General features: G+C 46.8%; 1 protein-coding gene across 2 annotated transcripts in view; it reads right to left on the bottom strand.

Moving 5' to 3' along the window:
• LOC137412181 (macrophage mannose receptor 1) overlaps positions 1-25778 on the bottom strand; it is a 234998-nt gene that overhangs the window by 113026 nt on the left and 96194 nt on the right. For both annotated transcript variants that reach the window (XM_068097464.2, XM_068097465.2), the window contains 3 exons: positions 22329-22495; positions 16685-16792; positions 14565-14680 (listed from right to left, as the gene is read on the bottom strand). In XM_068097464.2, coding sequence (XP_067953565.2) covers positions 14565-14680; positions 16685-16792; positions 22329-22495 — 391 coding nt within the window. The remainder of the gene's footprint in view (positions 1-14564; positions 14681-16684; positions 16793-22328; positions 22496-25778) is intronic.

The following is a 25778-nucleotide window of genomic DNA, read 5'->3' as shown; positions in this document are numbered from 1 at the left end:
CCTTTTTGCCTTCGTCTTCCTCTTCTTCACATCCGTGTCATCTTTGTGATTTCCCTCATTGGACACCTGTGGCACGATTTGGCCAACGTTTAAGGAATCGGGTCTAGTCTTGGTAAACGGCTCACGCCGCAGTTCGCTTCGCTCGGCGCAACATCCATTACGCTACGGCCGTGAGCGGGGGGTGTTCCTTCGCGTACCGGGAAGCGCTGGTATTTAGGTCATAGGACTTGTGGGCCTAAAACCCTACCCAGCGCCGACCGGGCGTGGCGTCATACCCCCGGGACCACGTCGGTCAGTAACAGACGAGGGGCTTAATCCCCCCTCGATAACGGGAACCGAGGCCGACGTCGGGTTCCGTAACAATATATATACATATATATATATACATATATGTTGTTATGAATTTGGGGTAGGGGGGAATATCTAGTTCCAGGTAGATCTGCATAGGTAGGTGCTCCGATGATCGTGATAGAACCATCTCGATGTACAGTAAGTCAGGGACCTGGAGCCCGGATGTTGGATAAGTTGGATATTTGTCCCTGTTACGAGGGGACGGGGCATGCTAATTAGTTCAGGGATTATGGATAAAATTCCCTTGTATGTCATCCCCCCTGTCGCTATCCCGTTGTCCCTTTTGGCACTACACCAACCATAGACACTTAGCTAGGCCTTTAGCTGGACACATTAATGAAATCCCCCCTTTACAATGACTGATGATAAAACTGACCGGAAGAAAAGAGCAGGAAGCGGCCATGTACAACCGCGCCATGGAAGACAAACATCGTGCAAGGCAGGCAATAGCCATGCTCAGGAGGACTCTTGATTGAGAGTGGGAGGGGCGAACAAAGAGCAGAGCGCCGATTGGCAGGGTAAGGAAGAGCTTCTGATTGGCCACCGACCAATGACACCAAAAGCGCAAGACGCTCAGCCAATCAGTGCGGAGAGCGCAAGGACTGCCAGCAAGCTATGCGGGGATTGGTAGGGAGGATGGGACGGCCAGTAAAACGACTCGCTGGTGGACATTTTTGTACACCGCACCTTTCCTATGCCATCTCCAGGCACTGCATAACGTCATTGCCGGGCACTGAATGGGGCTCGGCAGTGACGCACGCTGAAAGGGAGTACTCAGTTTTCACCCTCGTTGTTTTCTTGCTTTCTTGCTTTCTTGTTTGTTTGTCCGGACGATATCTCAGCCATCCTTTGAGCTAGGAAGCTGAAATTTCGGCACAAAAGTGAGCAATTTTCGCTCTTTCACGAGCCTCGATCTTGTATACAAAAAAAACAAAAAACAAACAAAAAAAAAAAGTCCTTTGTCAAAAACGATATTTTTTGTTTTTTGATTAATCAATTAATTGAGGAGTTATTTAATTATTAGCGATTAATTAAGTACTTATTTAATTAATCAAATTTCCTTTCTCTTCTGACCATTAACTCAGGCACCTTTTCAGTTAGGAAGCTGATATTTGGACATGCCAATGACCAGGTGATTTGGCTGCAAAGGCAATTTTTGATTTATTAATTAATCAATTAATCGATTAATTATTTAATAATTTGATTAATGACTAAAAAAATTTTTCTCTAAGTTACAGATTCTGATGAAATGGTGGTGGTTTATGTGTTCTCTGACCGAATTGATTAATAATTTAATTTTTTAATGATTATTATTTATTTATTTTCATTATTAATCATTTATTTATTTTCTTTCTCATTTGGCCAATATCTCAGGCACCTTTTGAGTTGGGAAGCTAATATTAGGACATGACAGTGACTAAGTGATGTGGCTATCAAGGATATTTTTGATTGATTGATTAATCATTTAATCGATTAATTATTTATTGATTAATCAATTAATTATTAAATTTTTTATTAATGACCTGTTTAATTAAAATTTTAAAAGATACATCTTCGGATGAAGCACCAGTGGTTTAGTTATGCTATTAGCCAATTGATTAAGAAAATATTTTGTGATAATCTTTTATTGATTTTAATTATACAATTAATCAATCAATTATTGTACACCTCTCCCTCCCAATGCAGTCTCTATGAGCTGCACTGCGGTATTGCCGGCGCCTGAGGCGCCCCGGCAATGCCGCGCTGTAGGATATTTAATTATTTGGCATGGGGGCGGTGTACTTTGAATGTATCTGTACTTGTTCCCTCTCTCGTTCTGGCTTCCTCCCTGTCTGGACCTTCTTCTGCCCCCTTGCCTTCTTGCGCTTGGACCCCTTTGTGCAGGTGGATCTCCTGCCTACCCTAAACTTCCCTTGCGGTCGGCGAACACCGCTGCTGTGCGACGGACGGTGGAGAGGCGTTGGGGCGCCGTCGAGTTTTCTCTCCTGGTGCCTGCGTGCGAGTGCTGTGTGGCATGGGACGGACCGAGCCATGGGGCCGGTGTCCGCGCCAGCAGACGGACCGTGCAAATTCCGCCCAACCGGAGCGCGTTGGACGACGAACCTGACGGTTCCTGACTGAACCACAAAGATAAGACACGCATTCACCACACAACGGTTTCTTTATTTATCCTCCCCATCTGTGTGTATTTGAAATCTGTGCGGGGACGTCCCGATATAGGGGTTTAGTTATTTATCGGCACGGTTCTTTTCTTCTCAGAGTCCGGCAATAAAGCCTTATTTATTTTCACGGTACAATTTAACCCGGATTCCCGTTTGAGTTATTTCCTACATGATCGGAGCTGCCGGCGAGATCGTGTCAGGTAAATCTCGCCGCTTCTTCCTCCTCACCCCCCCCCCCCCCTTCCTCCTGCACGTGTATAGGAAATCTGCCATTTACCCGGACGCCTCATTAAACTCGTTTCCATCCGCGAACTCCCCGGTCTTAACCGAGGGGCAATCGCGCGACAATAGATATGTATATATGTATATATCTATATAATAATAGCGTAAGGACTCGACTTTGTTATCCCTTTTACGCCGCACCCAGCGACCCGATGCCCACGGCACTAATGGATTTACGATCTACGAACCGCGCTCTTTGTTTATCACGTACAGCCATACTCGAAAAATCTGAATTAGCCGACGTTGGGGCCCAAAAGCATCCGATTAACTGCCGATACGACGCCATCTTATTGGCGTCTGCTGGGTGAAGGCGAAGCAAGCCGTCCGCTGATTGGACAGTTGAAGGCGACAGCAAACCGTCCACTGAGTGGACAATCCAGAGCATGCATTTGTGCCGGTGTCGTCGATCGCGGTGTACGCTAACCTCATCAGGTGGGTTTACCATAATGTCTTCCATATACTGTGATTACAACGAAGTGAAACCGATCAGCAGCCCATCAGTATCATATAAAGCAATAAATACCAAGGCTTCAGCTTCTGAAAGCTTAAAACAAAGTGTACTTCGCCGAGCGACGAAAAGTAGGCGTAGGTCTAGGCCCTACCTATCCAGTTGTTGTGTTTCCGTTGTGGCCATGATCTCAACAAATGGCGTAGGCCATGTGGTGTAGGGTAGGTCATGATCACCTCCCCCCCCCCCCCCCCCCCCTTTCGTTTCACCAACTCCTGCATCTGCCACCGTTCATGATTATATCAAAGTAGGCTTTACCCTGTTCACGATAAGGTAGAAATCAGTGACTTGTATACGAAGAGATAAAAGGATGGCATTGACTTCGAGACCAACCACACCACTCCACTGCCAAAGCCCCTGAACATGGCAATGAAGCATCTACTGCCATGGATCAACCACACCGCTCAAACAGTCGATTCCTCGGCCGTCAAATGTTTCCTCAGGTAGAACAATTCTTTTCTGGAACAATGGACAATGTTTGTGAGTACTGTGCAGCTCTTCGTTTCCCGAAGGAAGCATTAAACTGCTGCCACAATGGTAAAGTTGAACTTCCACCACTACATCCGTATCCATCTGTATTGAAAAATTTATTTCTGGGTACTGATGACAGAAGCAAAAATGTTTTAGAACATATTCGACAGTATAATAGCGCTTTTGCTCTGGCGTCGCTCGGTGCCCAATTGGCTACGCCACCAGGTCTAGGCCCATATTGTTTTCGCATCCATGGTCAGATTTATCACCAAACCGGTTCCCTTCACCCTGAACCAGGTGCAGAACCCGTTTACAACCAATTGTATATTCTAGAAGGAGATCTAGCTATTGAAAAGAGAATGAAAAATCAGCACAATCAAAATTGTCGACGTGATGTTATGAGTCTCAAAAACAATTGTCTTACACAGCTTAACCCTTACATTGCTGCTTATAAGAATATGCGTCAAGTTGAACAGGCGCAAGCAAGAGAGGCCGCTGAACGTGGTACTCCTCCAACAAGCGTCACCATGTACATGAAGCTGGGTGGTGACCAGCGCCGCTACAATGAGCCCCGTCATGACGAAGTGGCTGTTATTTTCGTCGGTGACAATGGTGCTCCACCTCCCAACAGAGACATTGTTGTGTACCCACGTGGTGATGCTCCTTGCAATATTTCTTACATGTCTTCTAATATGGACCCCATGGTGTATCCTCTTTTATTTCCGAGAGGAGACCTTGGCTGGTCACTAGATATGAAACATTGCTCTCAGCGCCAAACTGCAAAGAGGTACAGGGTAACCATGCTACAGTTCTATGCATACCGATGTGCAGTTCGACGTGGCTTCAGTCCCATCCACTCTGGTGGGAAACTTTTTCAACAGTACTTGGTTGACTGTTATGTCAAAACTGAAGCATCTCGCCTAGACTTCATCCGTCGTAATCAATCGTCTCTACGCGTAGAACTTTATCAGGGATTGATGGATCACGTTGGTCGACAAGCCGAATTGTCAGCATTGTCTCCTGGTAAAATTGTCATATTGCCTTCAACATTCCAAGGTAGTCCTCGGGCCATGGCACAGAAATACCAAGACGCAATGGCTATCATCTCCAAGTATGGCAAGCCTGACCTTTTTCTTACTTTTACTTGCAATTCGAAATGCAAGGAAATAACCGAAAACTTGGGTCAAGGTCAGAGAGTAGAGAATCGACCCGATTTGGTTGCTCGAGTTTTCAAACGTCACCTGGATGCACTTCTTGCTGACATAAAAGTACGTCATGTATTGGGTAAACCAGTCGCTACTGTCCATGTTATCGAATATCAAAAATGAGGCTTACCGCACTGTCATTTACTCATTGTACTTGATGCAGAAAGTAAGTTGCGCCATTCAGAGGACATTGACTCACTTATATGTGCAGAAATTCCAGATCCAGCCATACAAGCCCAGCTTTATGAGGTTGTCAAATCAACCATGATTCACGGACCATGTGGGATACTCAATCCCCGATCAGTCATATCAAGGTTGATAATACGAGTACGCAAGGAGTTGTCAGAGGCTTGACTATTACCCCAAAACATTGTTTATCCAGAAGTTTTAAAATACTTTCAACCTCTGATACTGCGTTCATTGTATTATATTCCTACTGCTCTGCCTTGACATTGACGCTTAACAATGCGCCAGTATGGGGCTAATTCCAGTCGATTTACTAATCCGTTCATTTTTTAAAAGTCTATGGTTCTACTGCTGTTCCTTTCCATTGACACATACCACTGCGCCAGTGTGGCCAGAGTGGTGCTATGCCGATTCCTATTACGAATCCATTCATTTTTCAAAAGCATATCGTAGCGTTGTCATTTAAGTAGATTGCAATAAATACGTTGTTCATATACGCACTCTTCATTCTCATCTTTCTTCCTACCTCTTACTCGGACAAGCAAATCCCCTATGCCATCCATAATGGTACACTCTATCCATACACCACATCCTCCCTTCCGCGGATGTTCCACGGGTTTCGGCTAGTGTGTGTGTGTGTGTATGTGTGTGTGTATATATATATATATATATATATATATATATATATATATATATATATATATATATATATATATATTGTTGCGGATTTGAGAATTGTTGTAAATATCACCCTCTAAGTAGTGTAATGATTTCTTGTAAATATCTCCGTTTTGTGTGTAAAGGTCAAAGGTCGTCCTCTTAGTTAGTCCATATACATGCACGTAGGCCACCACATACCCTTCTAAGTAGTTATTTCCTTATTATGTGTATTAGTTGAAGGCTGTGTTTCCCATTAGTTGACTCTGCATTGCATTGAATTGAAATAAGGTAGAATTCCCTTTCAATTCCCTAAAAGCCTCTATTGCCAACTGCATTCGCCGCCATTGCCATGTGCCCTAACTCGGAGAAGAAAGGCGTGTCTCCACCTCGTCATCAGAGGGTGGAGCCAGGAAAGCCCTTGCCGACCAACCATGCACGAGGGGTTTGGCTTGAGAGGGCGGACAAAGAACGATCGGGCGGTTTCGCGAACGTTCCAGGGTGTGGCGATATATAACCCCTCGCCCGGAGCCTCCCACCGCAGTCCACCGGGAGAGAGTTGAGTGGTTGTTGTTGAGAGTTCAGTGGAGGAGGAGTGGTGGTTGTTGTTGAGAGTTCAGTGGAGGAGGAGCAACAAAGTCAAGTTCAGTGGAGGAGTGAGCACTGCGAAAGTTGAGGAACAAACCGCAGCTTCGAGACCTCCGTAGTCCGCCCCCCCGTGACACGCAGCTTCGACCCGCTGCTACGAAGAAACGCCGCCGTGCGAACGAGATTGAGAAGGGTCGGCGGCCGCTCACCTCGAGCCTTGTCGTTTACACGAACCGGACCCGCATCCTTCCAGCTCTGTGGACCTCCTGAACCTTCCTCCCCTTCCAGCCATTCGTGCCATTCATCCCTATCATCATCCCCCCGTGTAAGTCTGACTGTCGTCCATCTTCTGTGTTGTCCTGGGGTATAAGTTAAGCCTGTTTAGATAAGTTAGTATTTGCACTGTGTCTTCTGGTCCTTCCATCCTTCTGTAAATTATTTTCGTATCTTTCCTTCTCCTTGGTTCCTTTAATTGTGTAAATATTAGTAATAAATTATATTTGTTCTTCCTTACCTTCTGGTTTCCTCACATCCGTTCGTCCTTGTCTTTTCCCAATTGAATACCTGTGGCACGATTTGGCCAACGTTCAGAATCGGGTCTAGTACTTGCTAATGGTTCGTGCCGCGGCTGCTAATCTGCTCGGCAATTAACATCTTGTCCGCGGTCGCGAACGAGGTTGCTCACCTGCCTATCCGGAGGGAGCTGCGCAACTCCAGGACTCACGTCGGTCAGTCGCACACAAGGGGATTAATCCCCCCTTCTTAAGGGGAAAAAGGCCGACGTTGAGATCCGCAACAATTCGTGTCAGGAGCGAGATTCGGACCTGAAGTGCGCTTCGCGCACTCAAAACTACAAGTGGCCCAAAAAAATTTTTTATTTAACATCCTAAATTTTAAATCGTGCCATGGATAGTCAAGGCGATCGGGTGCCAGTGGGAGAATTAGAGGGTTTAGAGTCGACCCAGGACCCCAGGGAAAGGTATATGGAGGAGGAGAGCAAGGAGGATGTGGTTGCAGAGGTTTCAGGCGCCCAAGATGGCGCCCTCACGCACGGGGTTGCAGTGGCACCAAATGTCGCCACGCCCGTGACTGAAGCAGCGCCGCCGATGGACTGGGGCCTATTCATGGAGCAAATAAGGGCCCTTATGGCCGAGTCGGGGAACAAATCAAGGGCAGAAATGGAACGAATGGAAAACAGAATGAATGAGAAACTGGGAGGCCAAATGGCAGCAATGGGAGGCCAAATGGGAGCAATGAGGGACGAAGCGAGGGGTACCAGTGAACGATTGGAAAATCACATCGGGGGGCTAGTAGCCAAATTTGAGGGGTTAGACAATAAATTTGAAGGGTTAGACAACAGGTTGGAAGGGCTAGAAGGTAAATTAGGGGGACAAATGGAGGACATGGGTAATCAAATGGGGGAAATGAAGGAGGGGTTAACGGGGTTGGAAAATAGATTGGCTGCCCAGGAGAACCAGATGGAAGGGGTGAAGAATGGGTTAGAAAACACTATGGAAGGCAAATTGAGGGAAATAGGGGAGCAATCTGCCCGGGAAATTAAACAAATGGGAGATCAGATAGAGGAGGTGAAAATCGGGTTGGAAACTAAATTGGATGCCCAGAGGAATTATTTGGAACAGATGAGGGCAGCATCTACCAAAGAGATGGGAGAAAGGGGGAGGAGATCAGACGAGGTGTGAGCGAGGAGGTCTCGGGGGTACGCGAGGAGGTAAAGCAAGGTGAGGAGCGTATGGAGAAAGAGGTGAGAAATCGTACGGCCAGGTTACAGGGGGGCATAGAGGATCTGACGAGGGGAGTAGAACAGCTGACGGTGGGACAGAAGGAATTAGTGGAGCAAGTGGAAAAGAACACTGCGATAATCGGGGGGTTAAAGGCGACGCAGAAATAAATAAAAAAGGAACTGGTAGCGACGAAGAGGGAATGTCAGATGGTACATGAGGGGTTGACAAAGAGGTTGGACGAGGTGACAGAGGCAATGGAGACGAAAGAACGGGAGGTAAGGACGCACATAGAAACGACCAAGGTGGCACTAGAGGAAGAAATTGAGGGGGCGCAGCGGGAAATGAAAGAGGTGAAGCAAAAGTTAGAGGATGTGGAAGAGGGGTGAGTGAAATTAAGAAGAGACGGAGGGAAACTAAGAGAGAGATAAAGGAGGAGGTGATGGAATTGGTGCAAGGCCTGTGCTCAAATCGTGATGATGTGCTTACTAACCAAATAAAGAGTTTGCAGGTGGCAGAGGAGGAGCGAAGACGAGGTGCCGAGGTGAGTGGCGATATACTCGGAAATGTATATGGTGTGAGGGGAGATTCAGTCGGCTTGGGTGTTGGTGTAGACCCGGGTGTTCGTGAGAGGCCGCTGGTAAGGTGTGCGACAGGTACAGAGTGTGAAGGAGGAGGTGTGCGAGGATGTCCGACTATGGGGTGTGTGAGGAAAAAGTGCGCGCCGAGGAGTGAGTGTGCTGTCGAGAGTGAGTTGGCGCAGGTGCAGGGGGGCACATGGAAGCGCGTGATGGGGAGTGTTACAGGGGATGTAACGGAAGAGTGCACACCTGTGGTGAGTGTTACGGAGGGCGTAACGGGAGAGTGTGCACAAGAGGATGCACGGGAAAGGTGTGTAACGGATGGGTGCATGATAACAGAGTGCGCTGTCGAGAGTAAGGGTAAATGCGCGACCGAGTGTGGTGGTGAGAGTAGTGACGAAAGTGACACGGAGCACGAGTTGGTTGTAGCAGGTGAGAGAGGATGCACACCTGGAATGGAAGGATGTACACCTGGAATGAAAGGATGCACACCTGGAATGGTCGAGCACGTGTGGGAATGCACGCTTGAGTTGGTAGTAAAGCACGTGATTGGGTGTATGGAAGAGTGCACACCCGTGGTTGTCACAGAGGATGTGACCGAGGAGTGGGCGCGAAGAGGTGTGTTGATGAGGTGTGTGAACGACGAGTGTGTGCCGAGGTGTGCGGTGGTCAGGTGTGTGACGAAGGCTGTGAGCGTAATGAGTGTACCTGCGGGGTGTGTAAGAGAAGGTGCAATGACGGAGTGTATGGAGATGCTTGGATGTGCGAATAAGGGACGGAACGCGGGGTGTGAGCATGCAAGTGAAGCATCGGCGCTAAACGGAGCAGCGGTTAGGTCGACTTTTAGCCGAAGCGAGCCCTCGGTTCGTGCCGGGCTTTGTGTGCAGCGGGAACCAGCGGGGATCGTAACCACGGCGGTTTCGAAAGAACCGCCGTGCGGGATCCACGCCTGGCCTCGCTCTAAACGGTCGCGTCCGTGCTCCGCTAAGCGGAGCGGGCGGCCCGGTAGGAAGGGTCGGCACGGCGACCCCTTGTGGTTGAGGCGTTCCGGCAGGGCGAGATCGGGCCATCGGGCGGGAGACCGGACGGCTCCGCGCCGAGGTGGACCTTGGGATCTCGGCCTGAGCAAACCTCCTTCCCTGAACCGAATGCCGGACGGATCCAACCGCCGGCAACAAACCACCCGCATTCATTGCTCGGCTCCGCGAAGCCGGGCTTTGAAAATGTAAAGACGCACCGAGGCTCAAGTTAAAGGACATTTGGTAGGGATAGGGAATTTGGGATTGGCAAAAATTTGATTGGCAGATTGATGATTGGTAGAATGATTGGCAGTGATTGGCAAATTTTGATTGGTTGGAATTTGATGGCAAAATTGGTAGTGAGAGATGCCCGATGTGGAGGAATGGCAAATCCACCATCCCTCGCACAAATGGGGCACATGAGCAATAGTTTTATGGGGTTTGGCAGTGAAAACTCGCCGAGGGAGGGTTAGGATAATGTATAGGGACCTAGAGATGACCATAGGTAACGGTAGAGGTAAGTAGCGACATTGGACAGGTAGTCGGGGACATAGAGAGGTTAGAATGGTTGTTAATGACGTGGGATGTGCTTAGTTTAAAGGGAAGATGGGGAGCACCAAGTTAGCAGGGCACCAGGTAGGTCAGATGATGCCGTGTGAGTGTTGAAAGTGTATTCGTAAGTGTATTGCGAAAAGTGTGAGGTGATTGTGAGTTGTATTGAGCGTGGAAGTGTATGGAGCAGTGCATAAGGAACAATTGTGGTTGTGCATTGTATGGAATGATTGAAGAAGCCTGGGAGGAAGGAGGGTGCAGGAAGCACCAGGTGTGATGGCACAGGTGTGCAAATACAGGTGTATGGAGAATGGTTGTGTGGAATACATGGAGTATGGAATATATAGAGTATGGAATGGATGGTGTGGCGTGAGTATGGTGAAAACTGTGGAGTGGAGTGGATGGTGCGAAGGCAGTGGATGGGGAGGATGGACCCCATCACGAATACCCGGGGAGGGTAGTTTAAGAGTTAGGTAGAGGGAGTAGGTAAATTGTGGTTGGATATTGGCATCTGTGGTGCGTGTGGAAGAATGGTGTTTGGATGGGTGCATTAGTGTCGTGGAAATGGCTGGGCGTGTGGCCTGTTAGTGTGTGTAGTTAAATAGGCACTCCACCACTGTGAGGATGTCGGTCAGGTGAGGCCGCAGGTGGGCTCTGGGAGCCGGTAGAGTTGTGGATGGGGCCCGAGGATCCGGAGGACGGACCTGGGTAGCCCAGTGCCAGAGAGGGCACCGAGTGGGGAGAGCGCCAGAGGGCCTTCCCCAGGTAGATAGGTTAGGGTAAGGAGCAGGTAAGCTCGGAGGCAACTGCAGTGGTGGAGGTGTGCAGGTGGGTAGACCTGCTGGGAGAGCCACACGACCCAGTCCTGAAATTGTGCAAAGGCACAGGGAGTTGAATCGGGGGAGTGAGACCCCAAATTGATGAAGCACCACAGTTTGGTCAATGGGAATTTGGTTCTTAAAACCACATAGAGTAAGTTGGCCAATGGATTGGCAGGGAAAGACCCCGGGTAGTGTCAAGTGTTAATGTCATTTAGAAGGTAGATAGGATGGAAATCTCCTTGCACCATCTACATCCACTCACCTGAGGTAACGACGGTGCTCCACACTGTGCCATGGGGTTTGTTGTTGTTATCTTTCTGTGCAAATGTTTGGATTGTGAGACGCATCATGACGTGGGTGTGACATTGTGATGATGTTCCATCTCTCCCTCCTTATGAGGATTGATGATGAATTGGTAATGGCAAATTTAGACAATGGGATTGTGACGAATTTGGTATAGGGGAAATAAGGGGAGGGCGAGACAGTAGTGACAAATTGGTAAGGGTGTAGATTTTTGTACATACGGGGGTAAGGGGCAAGGGTAGAACAGGTAACAGGGGGGGTGACGTACGGTAGGGACGAGCTCTTCTCCGCTCAGTCTCCAGACGCACCTCACCTTGCATTGCCTTTATTGATGTGTACCCTTGTGACCTTACCCCTCGCTAACCTGCCCTCTCTGTCTTCCTTCCCCGACCCATGGATCGTGCTCTCTGGGCACCGAGGGGAGCGTGCGGGAGTCCGCCATTGTGTGCCCGAACCCCCGCAACCAGCTGCCTGCACCACTTATGGACCACATGTCTGTGGCTGGGCACCACTCATGGACCCCACGGGTTGGGGCATGGCCCCTCTGCTGGAGCCGGCCAGGTTGGCCAGAGGAAGATCTTGCTTGCGGACCTCGGTAACGTGGCACCTATGCCACACAGGTGAACCACCCATAGTTGGCCCCTGTGGGCCATAAATAAAAAGTGGACACGTTTTGTGCTTTTTATTATGTCTAAATAGGCCGCCAGCAAGAAGACGGAGAATGACAACATCAAGAAGAACAATGGCCAGCAGAGGGAGCCGAAGAGCAAGACCACAGTAGGGGTTTGTTAATTTTTTTATGAACTGTGGTGACTGTGCACCGACTGGTGCGTTTATGGTGCTTTATGGTGCCCTTTGTTGGTGCTGGTGCGTCGATGCAGTGCAGGCTGTCTCCCCCCCCCCCCCCCCCCAAAGAACAATCACAGGTCTTGGGTTGCGTTTTGTAAATACAATTAGCGTCACTTGTAAATAATGCTCCCCACCGTTCATGTTTAGTTTGAAAACAATTCCGCAATTCGGTTATCCTGTGGGCGTGAATCTGTTAGATAGGGTGCAATGCAGCAGGGGGACATACTTATTTGTGTTTTAAAACTGTCGCACTCAGGGTCAGGTTAATTGTAGAGGGAATTACACCTACATGTCACACTAAGTAAGTTTTATAGGCCCAGGACGTGCCTTGGGGGATGAGGGTGCAGTGTTGCGGTTTTGAGAATTGTTGTAAATATCACCCTCTAAGTAGTGTAATGATTTCTTGTAAATATCTCCGTTTTGTGTGTAAAGGTCAAAGGTCGTCCTCTTAGTTAGTCCATATACATGCACGTAGGCCACCATATACCCTTCTAAGTAGTTATTTCCTTATTATGTGTATTAGTTTAAGGCTGTGTTTCCCATTAGTTGACTCTGCATTGCATCGAATTGAAATAAGGTAGAATCCCCTTTCAATTCCCTAAAAGCCTCTATTGCCAACTGCATTCGCCGCCATTGCCATGTGCTCTAACTTGGAGAAGAAAGGCGTGTCTCCACCTCGTCATCAGAGGGTGGAGCCAGGAAAGCCCTTGCCGACCAACCAAGCACGAGGGGTTTGGCTTGAGAGGGCGGACAAAGAACGATCGGGCGGTTTCGCGAACGTTAAAGGGTGTGGCGATATATAACCCCTCGCCCGGAGCCTCCCACCGCAGTCCACCGGGAGAGAGTTGAATGGTTGTTGTTGAGAGTTCAGTGGAGGAGGAGCGGTGGTTGTTGTTGAGAGTTCAGTGGAGGAGGAGCAACAAAGTCAAGTTCAGTGGAGGAGTGAGCACTGCGAAAGTTGAGGAACAAACCGCAGCTTCGAGACCTCCGTAGTCCGGCCCCCCCTGTGACACGCAGCTTCGACCCGCTGCTACGAAGAAACGCCGCCGTGCGAACGAGATTGAGAAGGGTCGGCGGCCGCTCACCTCGAGCCTTGTCGTTTACACGAACCGGACCCGCATCCTTCCAACTCTGTGGACCTCCTGAACCTTCCTCCCCTTCCAGCCATTCGTGCCATTCATCCCTATCATCACCCCCCCCCGTGTAAGTCTGACTGTCGTCCGTCTTCTGTGTTGTCCTGGGGTATAAGTTAAGCCTGTTTAGATAAGTTAGTATTTGCACTGTGTCTTCTGGTCCTTCCATCCTTCTGTAAATTATTTTCGTATCTTTCCTTCTCCTTGGTTCCTTTAATTGTGTAAATATTAGTAATAAATTATATTTGTTCTTCCTTACCTTCTGGTTTCCTCACATCCGTTCGTCCTTGTCTTTTCCCAATTGAATACCTGTGGCACGATTTGGCCAACGTTCAGAATCGGGTCTAGTACTTGCTAATGGTTCGTGCCGCGGCTGCTAATCCGCTCGGCAATTAACATCTTGTTCGCGGTCGCAAACGAGGTTGGTCACCTGCCTCTCCGGAGGGAGCTGCGCAACTTCAGGACTCACGTCGGTCAGTCGCACACAAGGGGATTAATCCCCCCTTCTTAAGGGGAAAAAAGGCTGACGTTGAGATCCGCAACAATATATATATATATATATATATATATATACATACATACATACATACATATATATATATATATATATATATATATATACATACATACATACATACATATATGTGTGTGTGTGTGTGTGTGTGTGTGTGTGATTATGTGTGTGTGTGATGTGTGTGACTGTGTGTGTCAGTGGTTGTTAACTCCATATGCTGGTTTCAGAAGGTGGAACGTAGCCCTTCCAGGTCTCAAATATCCACCTTCGTGTGTATGTGCATATGCATGAGTGTGTGCACATGTGTTTTGTTGTTGTTGTGTGTGTGTGTGTGTGTGTGTGTGTGTGTGTGTGTGTGTGTTCATGTTGGCATATTCAGCAAGTTGCCAAACTTGTACAAATCATGCAGAAAAACTGTTTTACATAATATATGTCGAGTTCAGAGACCAATCCCATTAAACAAGAAATAATCTGCAGCCATTTTCTCTGCAAATAATCCTGTTACTCTCTTTGACCTACCAGGAAGTGTTTTTCACACACCACTGGAAAGTACATAATTATAGTAAAAACATGCAAACAAAAAAAACATACATTTTCAAAATAAAAACTCCAAAACGGGTTCTTGAATGAAACTTTGTTTTACCTATTTAAGGTGAATAACAGGTTTTCCTTGTTGGCATTGCATGTTTCTTTAGCCTCATTGAAGTCCATATCTCTGGAGTAGAAGCAGAAGCAAGATTTTTCAAACTTCTCACAACCCTAAATACAGACAAGCAGACACGACTTTTACACTCTAAAATATCTCAACTTAAAGTGAAGAGCACTTCTCAAATTACATACTGTTACGTTGGAGGGGGTATGTATTCGACAAGTAATAAAAACATTTTAAATATAAAAGGATGTCGGGATGATAGGCCAAAAAGTATGTAAACAAGGTAGGGATGGTCACAGTAAATTATCATGTGAAACCATGCCTCCCTCTTCCTTTGAGCATTGGTTGTCTGCCCATCCATGCATACATTGACAATGATAGTGCATGCTGATTGTTTCAATGTACGAAATTTGTCATTAAAATATTAAACAGTTGATACACACGCACGCATGCACGCATGCGTTTAGTAATCAGTGTGTTTAGTAATCCCTGGCGGTTAAATTAGGATAATTGTAATACTGATAAGCACGTATAAACCACAGACCATCCATCACCACTCTGGGCGTATTCAAACTTAAGCCGGCCATCTTTGAGAAAACGACATAGGCATGTGCTCGGTCTCAATGCCATCTGCGATTGTGGCTAAGTGGTTAAAGAGGGGCCGTCCACATGACAATACATAACCTTCTGATGAATATAAATGATGGTTAATCAAACAGCATTGGTATTTTAGGTAGGCTACAAAATTACCATGAGAGAGAAATTACTTGATCTGTATTTGATAAAAGGGGCAGAATAACGTTTACTGTGTATCTCTAGATTATAAAATGATCCGTGTCGGTCGGTCTGTTTGTCATGTGATAACTTGAGAAATCCCCAGAAAGGTTTGTGACGCAAGAAAAAAAGAAAAGAAAAAGGAAGGTTTGTGTGTGGGGTACATGGGCACACCTGGCGAAACTGCAAACGCCAACTTGCTACGCTGGTTATCTCCACACGGGGGGCAGGATCTTCCAGGAATCCTTTTTATGCTTCCGCCTCCAAAGGTGGCCGGAGGCATTATGCTTCTGTGTTGTCCGTCCGTCCGTATGGGCTAAATCTCGTTGTTCTCAGCAACCACATGTCTGATTGAGATGAAACTTTCAGGGTAGTAGTGACACCCATGCAGAGTGTTTTTATAATTGTGACGTCATATGTCACTTGGTTTGGCAGCCATATTAAGCTGATATTTTAAAAAATCCTTTCTCTGAAACCGCTTCACCGATCAATGTGAAACCTGTCCTGTCCTGAAGGGATTTAAATCAAACTTGTTTATTTTTAGGATAGTGAGCGATGGCATCTACCTGTTGTGGGACCATGCGGAGGCATATTGGTGACACAGTCACATTGTTCTTGTTTTATTTTAACAAAGGATTAACGGATTTCAATGAAACCAAAGACGGTGGATTCAGGGAACTCCCAGGAAGGTTTGTGATGCAAAAAAAAGTTTTAAAAGGAGGGTCTGTGACTGGACCCAAGTGGTGAAACTGCAAACACCAACTTGCTTCGCTGGTTATTCTCACACGAAGGCCAGGATCTCTGAGGAAACCTCTTTTGTTAACTTGAAAGAGGATTAACAGATTTCAATGAAATCAAAGACGGTGGATTCAGATAACTCCCAGGAAGTTTTGTGATGCAAAAAATATTTTTAGAAAGGAAGGTTTGTGTCTGGGTGCACGTGGCGAAACTGAAAACGTCAACTTGTGATGCTGGTTATCCCGCACGGAGGGTAGGATCTCCCTGGAATCCTTTTTTGTTAACTTGAGAAAGGATTCACTGATTTCAATGAAACCAAAGATGGTGGATTCAGAGAACTCCCAGAAAGGTTTGTGACACAGAAAAGTAAAAAGGAAGGTTTGTTTCCTTTTTTTTGTTTGTGAAGGTTTGTGATCTCCCCGGAATCATTTTTTATTATTGCCCCGTAGATTTAGCCATCACAGCAAAGATTGGTATTCCGGGTCTTAAATGCCAGTACCGATAAAACAAAAGTCCAGAGATTATGATATTTTTATGTCTATTAACACTAAGACATTTTCATTTCTGTGAATGTCAAGGGAAGAAACAAAAGGTCAAACCTGGTGACAACCTGAGGTGACCACAGCTTCTGCATTTCCAGTTGAGGCAGCCTTCTTACAAATGAAACCATATTTGAGATCGCAGAATGTGTCATTCCAAAAGCCGTTCTATCAAAGACAAATTGCACAATATCAGTTAAGTACACTCGATTACCAAAAGTATTGGGACAGTAGGAATTATGCATGCTCATGAATCCATAACCATCGTTACGGATTCGTCACTTCCGTTGTTGTGGTTTTCATCCACTGTAAACATTTTTGATTCCATGTACTATTATTGTTGTCGTTTAAGGGAGTTAGAAATTACTATTTTCAAAAGGTAAAAAAGTTAATGTTTTAAATGAAACCGGACGACGACGAAGAGGAAGAGGAAGAGAAGGTGGAGCGAGTGAGTCAGACAAGAAGCCAAAGCTGTTTCGAGGTCTGGAGCGAACGATTGGCGAATGAGGGTCACGAGTGAACTTTGGGTTTCCTGGGAAAGGGATTCCTGCGACAGAGTTGTTATCGCTGTGACAGATCAACCTACGTGTCAGGTTTTGCGGTTGATTCCGAGGAGAATCATCGTAGTGCCGTTACGCCTCGAGAACGGGTCGTCGGCCATTTTGCCTCGCGCGCTTTGCGCTTCGCTCAAGGTTTTTCATCTCGCTTCAACCATTTTCACCGCAGTCAGACGTTAATCTGGTGTGTGTGTAACATGGCTTTTGAGTGGGACATCTGCGGTTCGCCGATTTGGAGCCGTGGAACGTCCATACCCGACGGTGTGATTTCCCAGTCGCCTTGAGGGCGCCTTTGCGCAGCTTTGGCAGCGGGACTGTGACTGTCATCCGAATGGGATTCTGGTCTCGATTAGACATAGTTCTGACGATTACTGGAGCGGATCGACTTTGGCTTGAAGCCGGAACCAACTTTGGCTTGAAGCCAGGAAAGAGACATTGGGGAATGTTCTTCTTTTAGCTCACTTGGAGCACAGTGAGTTATATTGTACGAACCTGATGGTACCATCATAGGAAATATATATATTGGTTGTACAATTGATTACTATTGTTGTTTTAGTTATTTTTGTGTGATCTTAATACAATACTTATTTGGTTGGTAACAATTGGTGTGGTTTCACCATTGATCTTTGACATACAGAATAACGCATCTTTCTGCCGCGACTCCTCTCGGGGCTCGGAAGGTACACCGTGACCGGGGTTTGGGGAGCAGCACGTAACACCATTTTCTCGATTTATAATTAACATCACGAACATTTTATTTCATTTTAATCAACATCACGCTTGATAATGAGTGTCATTCTTCCTTTCCAGCAAGTGCGAGTTCTGTGGTGTATTTGAGGCCTGTTTGTTACCTCCGCCACTGAAGGTGGATGGAGGTTATGTTTTCACCACTGTCTGTCTGTCTGTGAGCAGGATATCTCAAAAGATATGGACGCATTCGGACAAAACTTGGTGGACAGGTGTTGGTGTTGGGTGTGTGACAAGTACGAATCGATCCGATTTTGGTGAAGATCTGAATCCGTATCCGGTTACGAGAATTTTTTTAAAAAGTGATTCTTCTCCATCAAGAGATAGAACCATAAACAATATGTAGCTAGATATCTCAAACAGTTGTGTACGAATTATGACAAAACACGGTGGTTGAGTTGGGGAAGTTACATGAACAAGTGATTCGATCCTGGTTAAGGACTGGATACATACAGTGGTGAGGAAAAGTTTGTGGAGAAGTTTGTGAATCCTTTAGAATTTTCTGTATTTCTGCATAAATTTGACCTAAAATGTGATGAGATCTTTATCCAAGTTCTAATAATAGATAAACCTAACCTGATTAAACAAATAGCACACAAAAAACATCTACTTTTCATTTATTTATTGAGCACAATGATCCGTGATCCAACATTCAATTTCTTTGTCAGAAAAAGTATGGAAACCCTTGCATTCAGTAACTGGTGGCACCCCCTACCCCTTCAGCAGCAATAACTTCAACCAAATGTTTCCTGTAACTCTTTATCTGTCCTGCACATCGGCTTGGAGGAGTTTTGGCCCATTCCTCTTTACAGAACTGCTTCAACTCAGATATTTGTGGCTTTCTGGCATGAACCGCTCGCTTCAGGTTCTGCCACAACATTTCACTTGTGTTAACGTCTGGACTTTGACTTGGTCATTCCAAAATCAAAATCCCTTCTGCTTCAGCCATTCTGTTGTAGATTTTATTGTGTGTTTAGGATCGTTGTCTTGCACATTGACCCACTTTATGTTAAGCTTCACCTGACAGATGGATTCCCTGACATTCCCCTGTAGAATTTACTTGTACAATCCAGAATTCATTGTTCCGTCAATGATGGCAAGCCGTCCGGGTCCTGAGGAAGCAAAGCAGGCCCAAATCATGATACTCTCACCATGGTTGGGATGAGGTTCTTATGTTGGAATGCAGTGTTTGGTTTTCACCAAACATAACGTTTCTCATTTAAGCCAAAAAGTTCCACTTTCGACTCATCTGTCCACAGAATATTCTTCCAAGGTGGTCTTCGGCAAACTTGAGACGGGCGGCAATGTTCTTCTTGGAGAGCAGTGGTTTCCTCTTTGCTATCCTCCCATGCACACCATTCTTGTTTAGTGTTTTCGAGATGGTGAACTCACGAACACTGACATTAGCCAATGCAAGAGAGGCCTGCAGATCCTTAGACGCAACCCTGAAGTATTGTGACCTCCTGCGTTATTGTACGCCTTGGTCTTGGAGTGATTTTCATTGGACGACCGCTCTTGGAAAGAGTAACAACAGTGTTGAATTTTCTCCATTTGTACACTACCTGCCTGACAGTGGATTGGTGGAGTCCAACATCTTTAGAAATGGTTTTGTAACCCTCTCAGACCAATGAGCATCAACAACTCTTTTTCGGAGGTCCTCAGAAACCTCTTTTAATCGAGGCATGACACGCTTCCACAAACCTGTGGGGTGAAGACCAGACTCTGATGGTGATGAACAAAGTTTATGTTTTTCATATAGGGCAGGGCCACCCAAGCTCACTCTTGATTGTCATCCTATTGATTGAAACAACCAACCACCTTTGGAGGCCATTTTTCCCCGCAGAGCAGGGGTTGGCCTTTCTTCGGCACCGTGGTCCCCTTTTTGAAGCAATGTTTTACAGCCGGATGCCCTTCCTGCCGCCAACCCTGTTCATCGCCTCTTGCGACACACAGGGAATTACCAGTGAACTGGTACTCAATTTGCCGACCTCGGAAGGATGACAGGCCGAGTCAACCCCCCTGGTGTTTATTCAGCGATCGACCGGGATTCGAACCCAGGATCCTAGGATCCCAAGCCGGCACCCTAACCGCTAAGCCAACACCAGACTATTATTGATTGAAACACCTGACTGTAATTACCCTCTTAATTGAGCTGATTAACCTCGGGGTTCACATATTTTTTCCGACAAAGAAATTGAATGTTGGATCATTTTGCTCAATAAATAAATAAATAAATAAATAAATAAATAAGTAGATTTTGTTTGTGTGCTATTTTTTTTAATTGAGCTGTCTTTATCTATTATTAGGACTTGGATGAAGATCAGATCACATTTTAAGTGAAACTTATGCAGAAATACAGAAAAGTCTGAAGGGTTCACGAACTTTTTCTCACCGCTGTATCCGGCCTATCAGTGGGATAGAAACCGTAAAGTGTTCAGCCTGGTGGAGGTATGCTCTCTACCGAGTGTCGTTCTAGTTAGTGTTTGTGTCTGGGATATGGCTCTGTAAGTGTGTTGAAGGGTCGGTACTCTTAGAATGAGGAATACTGAACACCTTTCCAGAAAGTTGCTTTTCAGCCTTATAGTAATCTTGTGGCGGACACGAAAGCCCACTGGCGTGGTGACATCATTCCGCGCACCAAGTGGGCGGCGGCCATGCCCGAGAGAGAGGCGTGGCCTCAAGATATACACGGCGCGGGCGCGGCCCTCTTGTGCGACGTCTCCCTCGGGCGGCCTCGCCCCATCGTGCCCGCGGGCTGGCAGCGCCAGGTGTTTGACGCCATCCATGGCCTGTCCCACCCGGGCGCGAGGGCCTCCCAAAGGTTGATCGCCGACAAGTTCGTCTGGCATGGCCTCCGGAAGGCCGTCCGCGGCTGGGCCAGGACGTGCCTCGCGTGCCAGCGCGCCAAGGTGCACCGGCACACCCAGGCCCCGTTGGCCCCGTTCACGGTGCCGGAACGCCGGTTTGACCACGTCCACGTGGACCTGGTGGGACCTCTGCCTCCCTCGCGGGGTTTCACCCAAGTCCTCACCATGGTGGACCGCACCACCCGGTGGCCAGAGGCCGTGCCCTTGGCGTCGACGACGGCGGCGGACGTCGCACAGGCTTTCATCACCACCTGGGTCGCCCGGTTCGGCGCCCCCTCAGACATCTCGTCCGACCGCGGCCCCCAGTTCACCTCGGAGCTCTGGGGGGCAGTCGCGCAGGGGCTCGGGGTCCGGCTGCACCGAACCACGGCCTACCACCCCCAGGCTAACGGCCTGTGTGAGCGATTTCACCGCTCATTGAAGGCCGCGCTCCGGGCCACCCTCCGCGACGGCGGCTGGGTCGACAGGCTCCCCTGGGTCCTGCTGGGCCTCCGGACGGCGCCCAAGGAGGACCTGCGCGCATCCGCGGCGGAGTTGGTCTTCAGGCAACCGCTGCGGGTGCCGGGCAAGTTCCTCCCCGACTCCACGGCACCATGGTCCGCGGCACAGCAGCGCTCCGCTCTGCAAGAGACCGCCTAGAGGTTCGCCCCGGTGCCAACGGCATGCCACGGGCACCCACCGACGCACGTCGCCCCGGAGCTTCGCACAGCGGAGTACGTCTTCGTCCGCCACGATGCCCACCGGACACCACTGCGGCCCCCGTACGACGGGCCTTTCCACGTGCTGGAGACCGGGGCGAAGCACTTCACCCTGGACATCGGCGGTACTCCTGACCGCGTTTCTGTAGACCGCCTCAAGCCGGCCCACCTCGACGTGGACCATCCACCGCCAGTGGCCCGACCCCCGCGTCGGGGCCGCCCCCCTGCGGGCGGACCCCCGGCACCGCCCAGCCCCGCCGCCACGCCGCCCCCCGGTCCTGCACCCATCCCAGGGGCAGCCAGAGGCATCCCACCTGGCATCCCTGCACCCCGGACGCCGCCGATCGCCAGGGGGCGCTTCGGCCGGGTCATCCGTTTGCCCCGCAAACTGGCCCTCCAGGTGCGCGGGAATTCTGGGGGGGCGCGTGTGGCGGACACGAAAGCCCACTGGCCTGGTGACATCATTCCGCGCACCAAGTGGGCGGCGGCCACGCCCAAGAGAGAGGCGTGGCCTCAAGATATACACGGGGCATGCAGCCCGGAGCAGCAGTGCTGCAGTTGGAGTACTTTCAATAAAGACTCTTTTATGAACCGCGTTGTCCGCTTGCTCCTTGCGTAAGCATTAGCGCGCGCAGCATCGCGCTTCAATCTCACCATTAAATCATTTAATGCTGTCCCAGCCACCACGAGCAAGTTCATGCTAAGACTTGACTGACCAGGAAAGCTGACATGCTAAGACTGACACTTGGATGACCAGGAAATGCCCAGCTATGGCATCAATCACAAATATTATAGTGGAATGGAAGTCATGAAATTTGTACTGGTAGTTGCTCACCTGCCCAGAAAGGACAACACAGTCTTCTTGCCGATACTGGAGATTGCTTGGTTCTTCAACATTCCAGCTGGTGTGTGTAACATAGCTGTGGTCCGACCATTCAAATTGCAGCTCTTGACGTAGATCATTCAGTCCAATCCACATTGATACATTTCGTTGATCTTCTTCTACAAGGTGCATTATATCATTTTAGTGTACTGTACTTTATTCTGGCAAAAACATTGCAACAAAAACGTTAAAAGCTCCAAACCAACTTACAAATACTCTTCTTATCTCTCTTTCAAAACAAAAAACTATTATTATTTTTAAACTATTTTTGATATTGATAAGAGGTGTCTCTGTAGTATATGGAGATTTGGGCTATTTGTCAAGTCAGGTGTAACTTTATAAACCTACTAATGTATGGACAATATAAGAGGAACATTAAACTTACTCCCACAGGAGGTGTCAACAGCTTCAGAGAGATTAGTGCTTGGTGAGGATAGTGAGATACATTATGGAGGAAATGCCAACAAAGGCAGATGAGCCATTCACTGATTGGCCAATGGCATCCACCCAAGATGGAGAACATGTTGCCTGAGGGTAAAAGAGGGAACTTCTTCCCCAAAGGCCTTCATGCTCAGACCAGCTTACCCAAGGTCATCCCTTAGGTCAACAGCTGAGGGTGGTTCTGAGGGGTGAATGCTGACCAAAGGTAGAGCAAGCCACATCCTATTTTGTTATCGTCCATGTGTGCGCCCTCAACCTGAAACAGGGGCAATACCCCTGGTACTCCAACTCCAACTACACTCCAACTATACTAACCTGGTAGAATGAACAGTATACTGCACTGACTAAAGGTATTTTAAACCAATTTCAATGGTTGCTAGAAGACAGGGCAGCATGTGGAATCATACGAACATAATCATAAGACTTTAAACAAACAAAAAAATACCTATTTTGGGGAGCAACCCCCCTCCAACTCTTTTGGGAACAAACTTTGGTACATCACGGGTGATGAAGGTTGTGGTCAAGTTTCATCGGAATTGTGTGTGTAGTTTCAGAAAAGAAAGCTTGTTTTTCACTTGTAAGTTGTGGGTTATGATGTGTAATTAAAGGTAGAACAAGATATTCCGCTCACAAGGTTCAGACATATATGGTGGCGGCCATCTTGGATTTTGACGTGGCGACCCAATTTTCAATAGCGTTCTTCCTTATGCCTAGATACACCCACACACCAGATTAGAAATTAGTAGTTCGTTTATTTTTCAAGATATTCCGCTCACAAGGTTCAACACACGCATGCACACATGCACGCACAGACGCACACACGGACGGAGGGGAAAACCATAGTCCCCCTTTCGCTCCGCAGTGCGACGGGGGACAAAAACGCTGATTGAATACATTTTAATTCCAGGTTATAAGGCAACAAAAGGTGAAAATTTTGAAAGGGGGTGTAGACTTTCTATAGGCACTGTATATGCACATGTTACAGTAATATCATTAGCGATGCTATCAGGAGTCTAAACATTTTCAATGCAAATTAGGTGTTGACTTAACGTGGTCCACAAGTTTGGTGTGTGCTGTGCATTTTCTAAACTTCAAGAAGCTACTTGTTGTGTCACATCCAGGCAGGGCATGTACTGCAGGTAAGTTCTCGCGCAGATCTTTGCCAACCTTATCCACGATAGTGCTGATGGGGATGTATCTTTCTCGATCAGTGACTTGGTCAATGTGTCCTGCATGTACGTAAACTGATGATATGAAGCCAACTTTCATTTGCTTGCATGATATAGCAAGAGGACCAAGACATCAGGGCCAACACTCCAAACTACAATCCGCTTTTCTTTATTATTGCACGAATTATTTAACGTTAATTTAATAATTAATTAATTATTAATGAATAATTTAATTATTAATTAGTAATTAATTAATTATTATTAATATTATATATTAATATTATATAATATTAATATATTAATATTATTAATAATTATAATTATAATATTATTTAAAATATTATTAATAATAATTACAAGAAGCCCTAAGCGTCTTTGGGCTTCTTGAAAAGCGCTATATAAAATAAATGTATTATTATTATTATTAATTCTTATTATTAATAATATATTATTAATTATTATTAATTAATTAATTAATTTAGTTAATTTAATTATTATTATTTAGCGTTTACTTGCACGAATAATTTATTGCACGAAGCACCTAAGTGTATCTGCCTCATGATAACTAAAGAGATCTGGCAGATTCGACACATCAGAGTTTGTAACAAGCTTTACCAGTCAGGCCACAAACTCGGGTGATGTGTTGATCATCACCATGGATCGCTGGAGAAGCAGACATGATGTATTCAGAAGTGAAAACAGGTAGAGCAGCTCTGTAGAGATTTATTGTAGTTGGACAATTCCTTTGAAGACATCGGTCACTCATATATCCTGATAATGTCTTCGTCTTTCAGTTTGTTTGATGGATTGCTGGTGGTCATATCTGTCAAAGACAACTGCAATGGCCATAACTCCAAGATTACCATCCAGAAATGACTTGATGTAATGCATAACCTGAGTCAAATGTGGTGAAAAGAGTTTCCCTCAAGCCTGGTAAGATTGCCATGCCTTCGATAGCATATGCAGTCGTTGTTCCTCTAAACAACCTCTAAAGAGAGGCCTCTAAAGGTGGTCTCTCATTCAGATGTTCATTGTCAATTTAATTTGCTAGCTGGGCAGCAGGCCTTGCATCCTTTAACGTGAATGCATCTCTTAGTTTTTTAACCTTCTGGTCTCTCATGCGAATCCAAACTGCTCCCTTGAGATATGACTCTGGACTCCATGGCTGAAATACACCGCTTCAATCCATTAACTTTCCATTCACGACATTGGGATTAAAGTGTTGTGGTTATATTTACTATATTATTATTATTATTACAACAAGCGTTACGCCTCGGTCCCGCGTCGGTGAAGTGATGTGAGTTGACAAAGTGGAAGACGCAAGGTGGCCATCTTGGATTTTGACGTGGCGACCCAATTTTCAATAGCGTTCTTCCTTATGCCTAGATACACCCACACACCAGATTAGAAGTTAGTAGTTCGTTTATTTTTCAAGATATTCCGCTCACAAGGTTCAGACATACATGGCGGCGGCCATCTTGGACTTTGACGTGGCGACCCAATTTTCAATAGGGTTCTTCCTTATGTCTAGATACACCCACACACCAGATTAGAAGTTGGTACTTCGCTTATTTTTCAAGATATTCCGCTCACAAGGTTCAGACATACATGGCGGCGGCCATCTTGGATTTTGACGTGGCGACCCAATTTTCAACAGCGTTCTTCCTTATGCCGAGATACACCCACACACCAGATTAGACGTTGGTACTTCGCTTATTTTTCAAGATATTCTGCTCACAAGGTTCAGACATACATGGCCGTGGACATCTTGGATTTTGAAGTGGCGACCCAA

Source organism: Myxine glutinosa, chromosome 7, assembly GCF_964187855.1.
Source record: "Myxine glutinosa chromosome 7, kmMyxGlut1.1, whole genome shotgun sequence".
Classification (NCBI taxonomy): Eukaryota; Metazoa; Chordata; class Myxini; order Myxiniformes; family Myxinidae; genus Myxine; species Myxine glutinosa.
The sequence above is the reverse complement of the archived record's forward strand: the minus strand, read 5'-3'. Positions and strand labels throughout refer to the sequence as shown.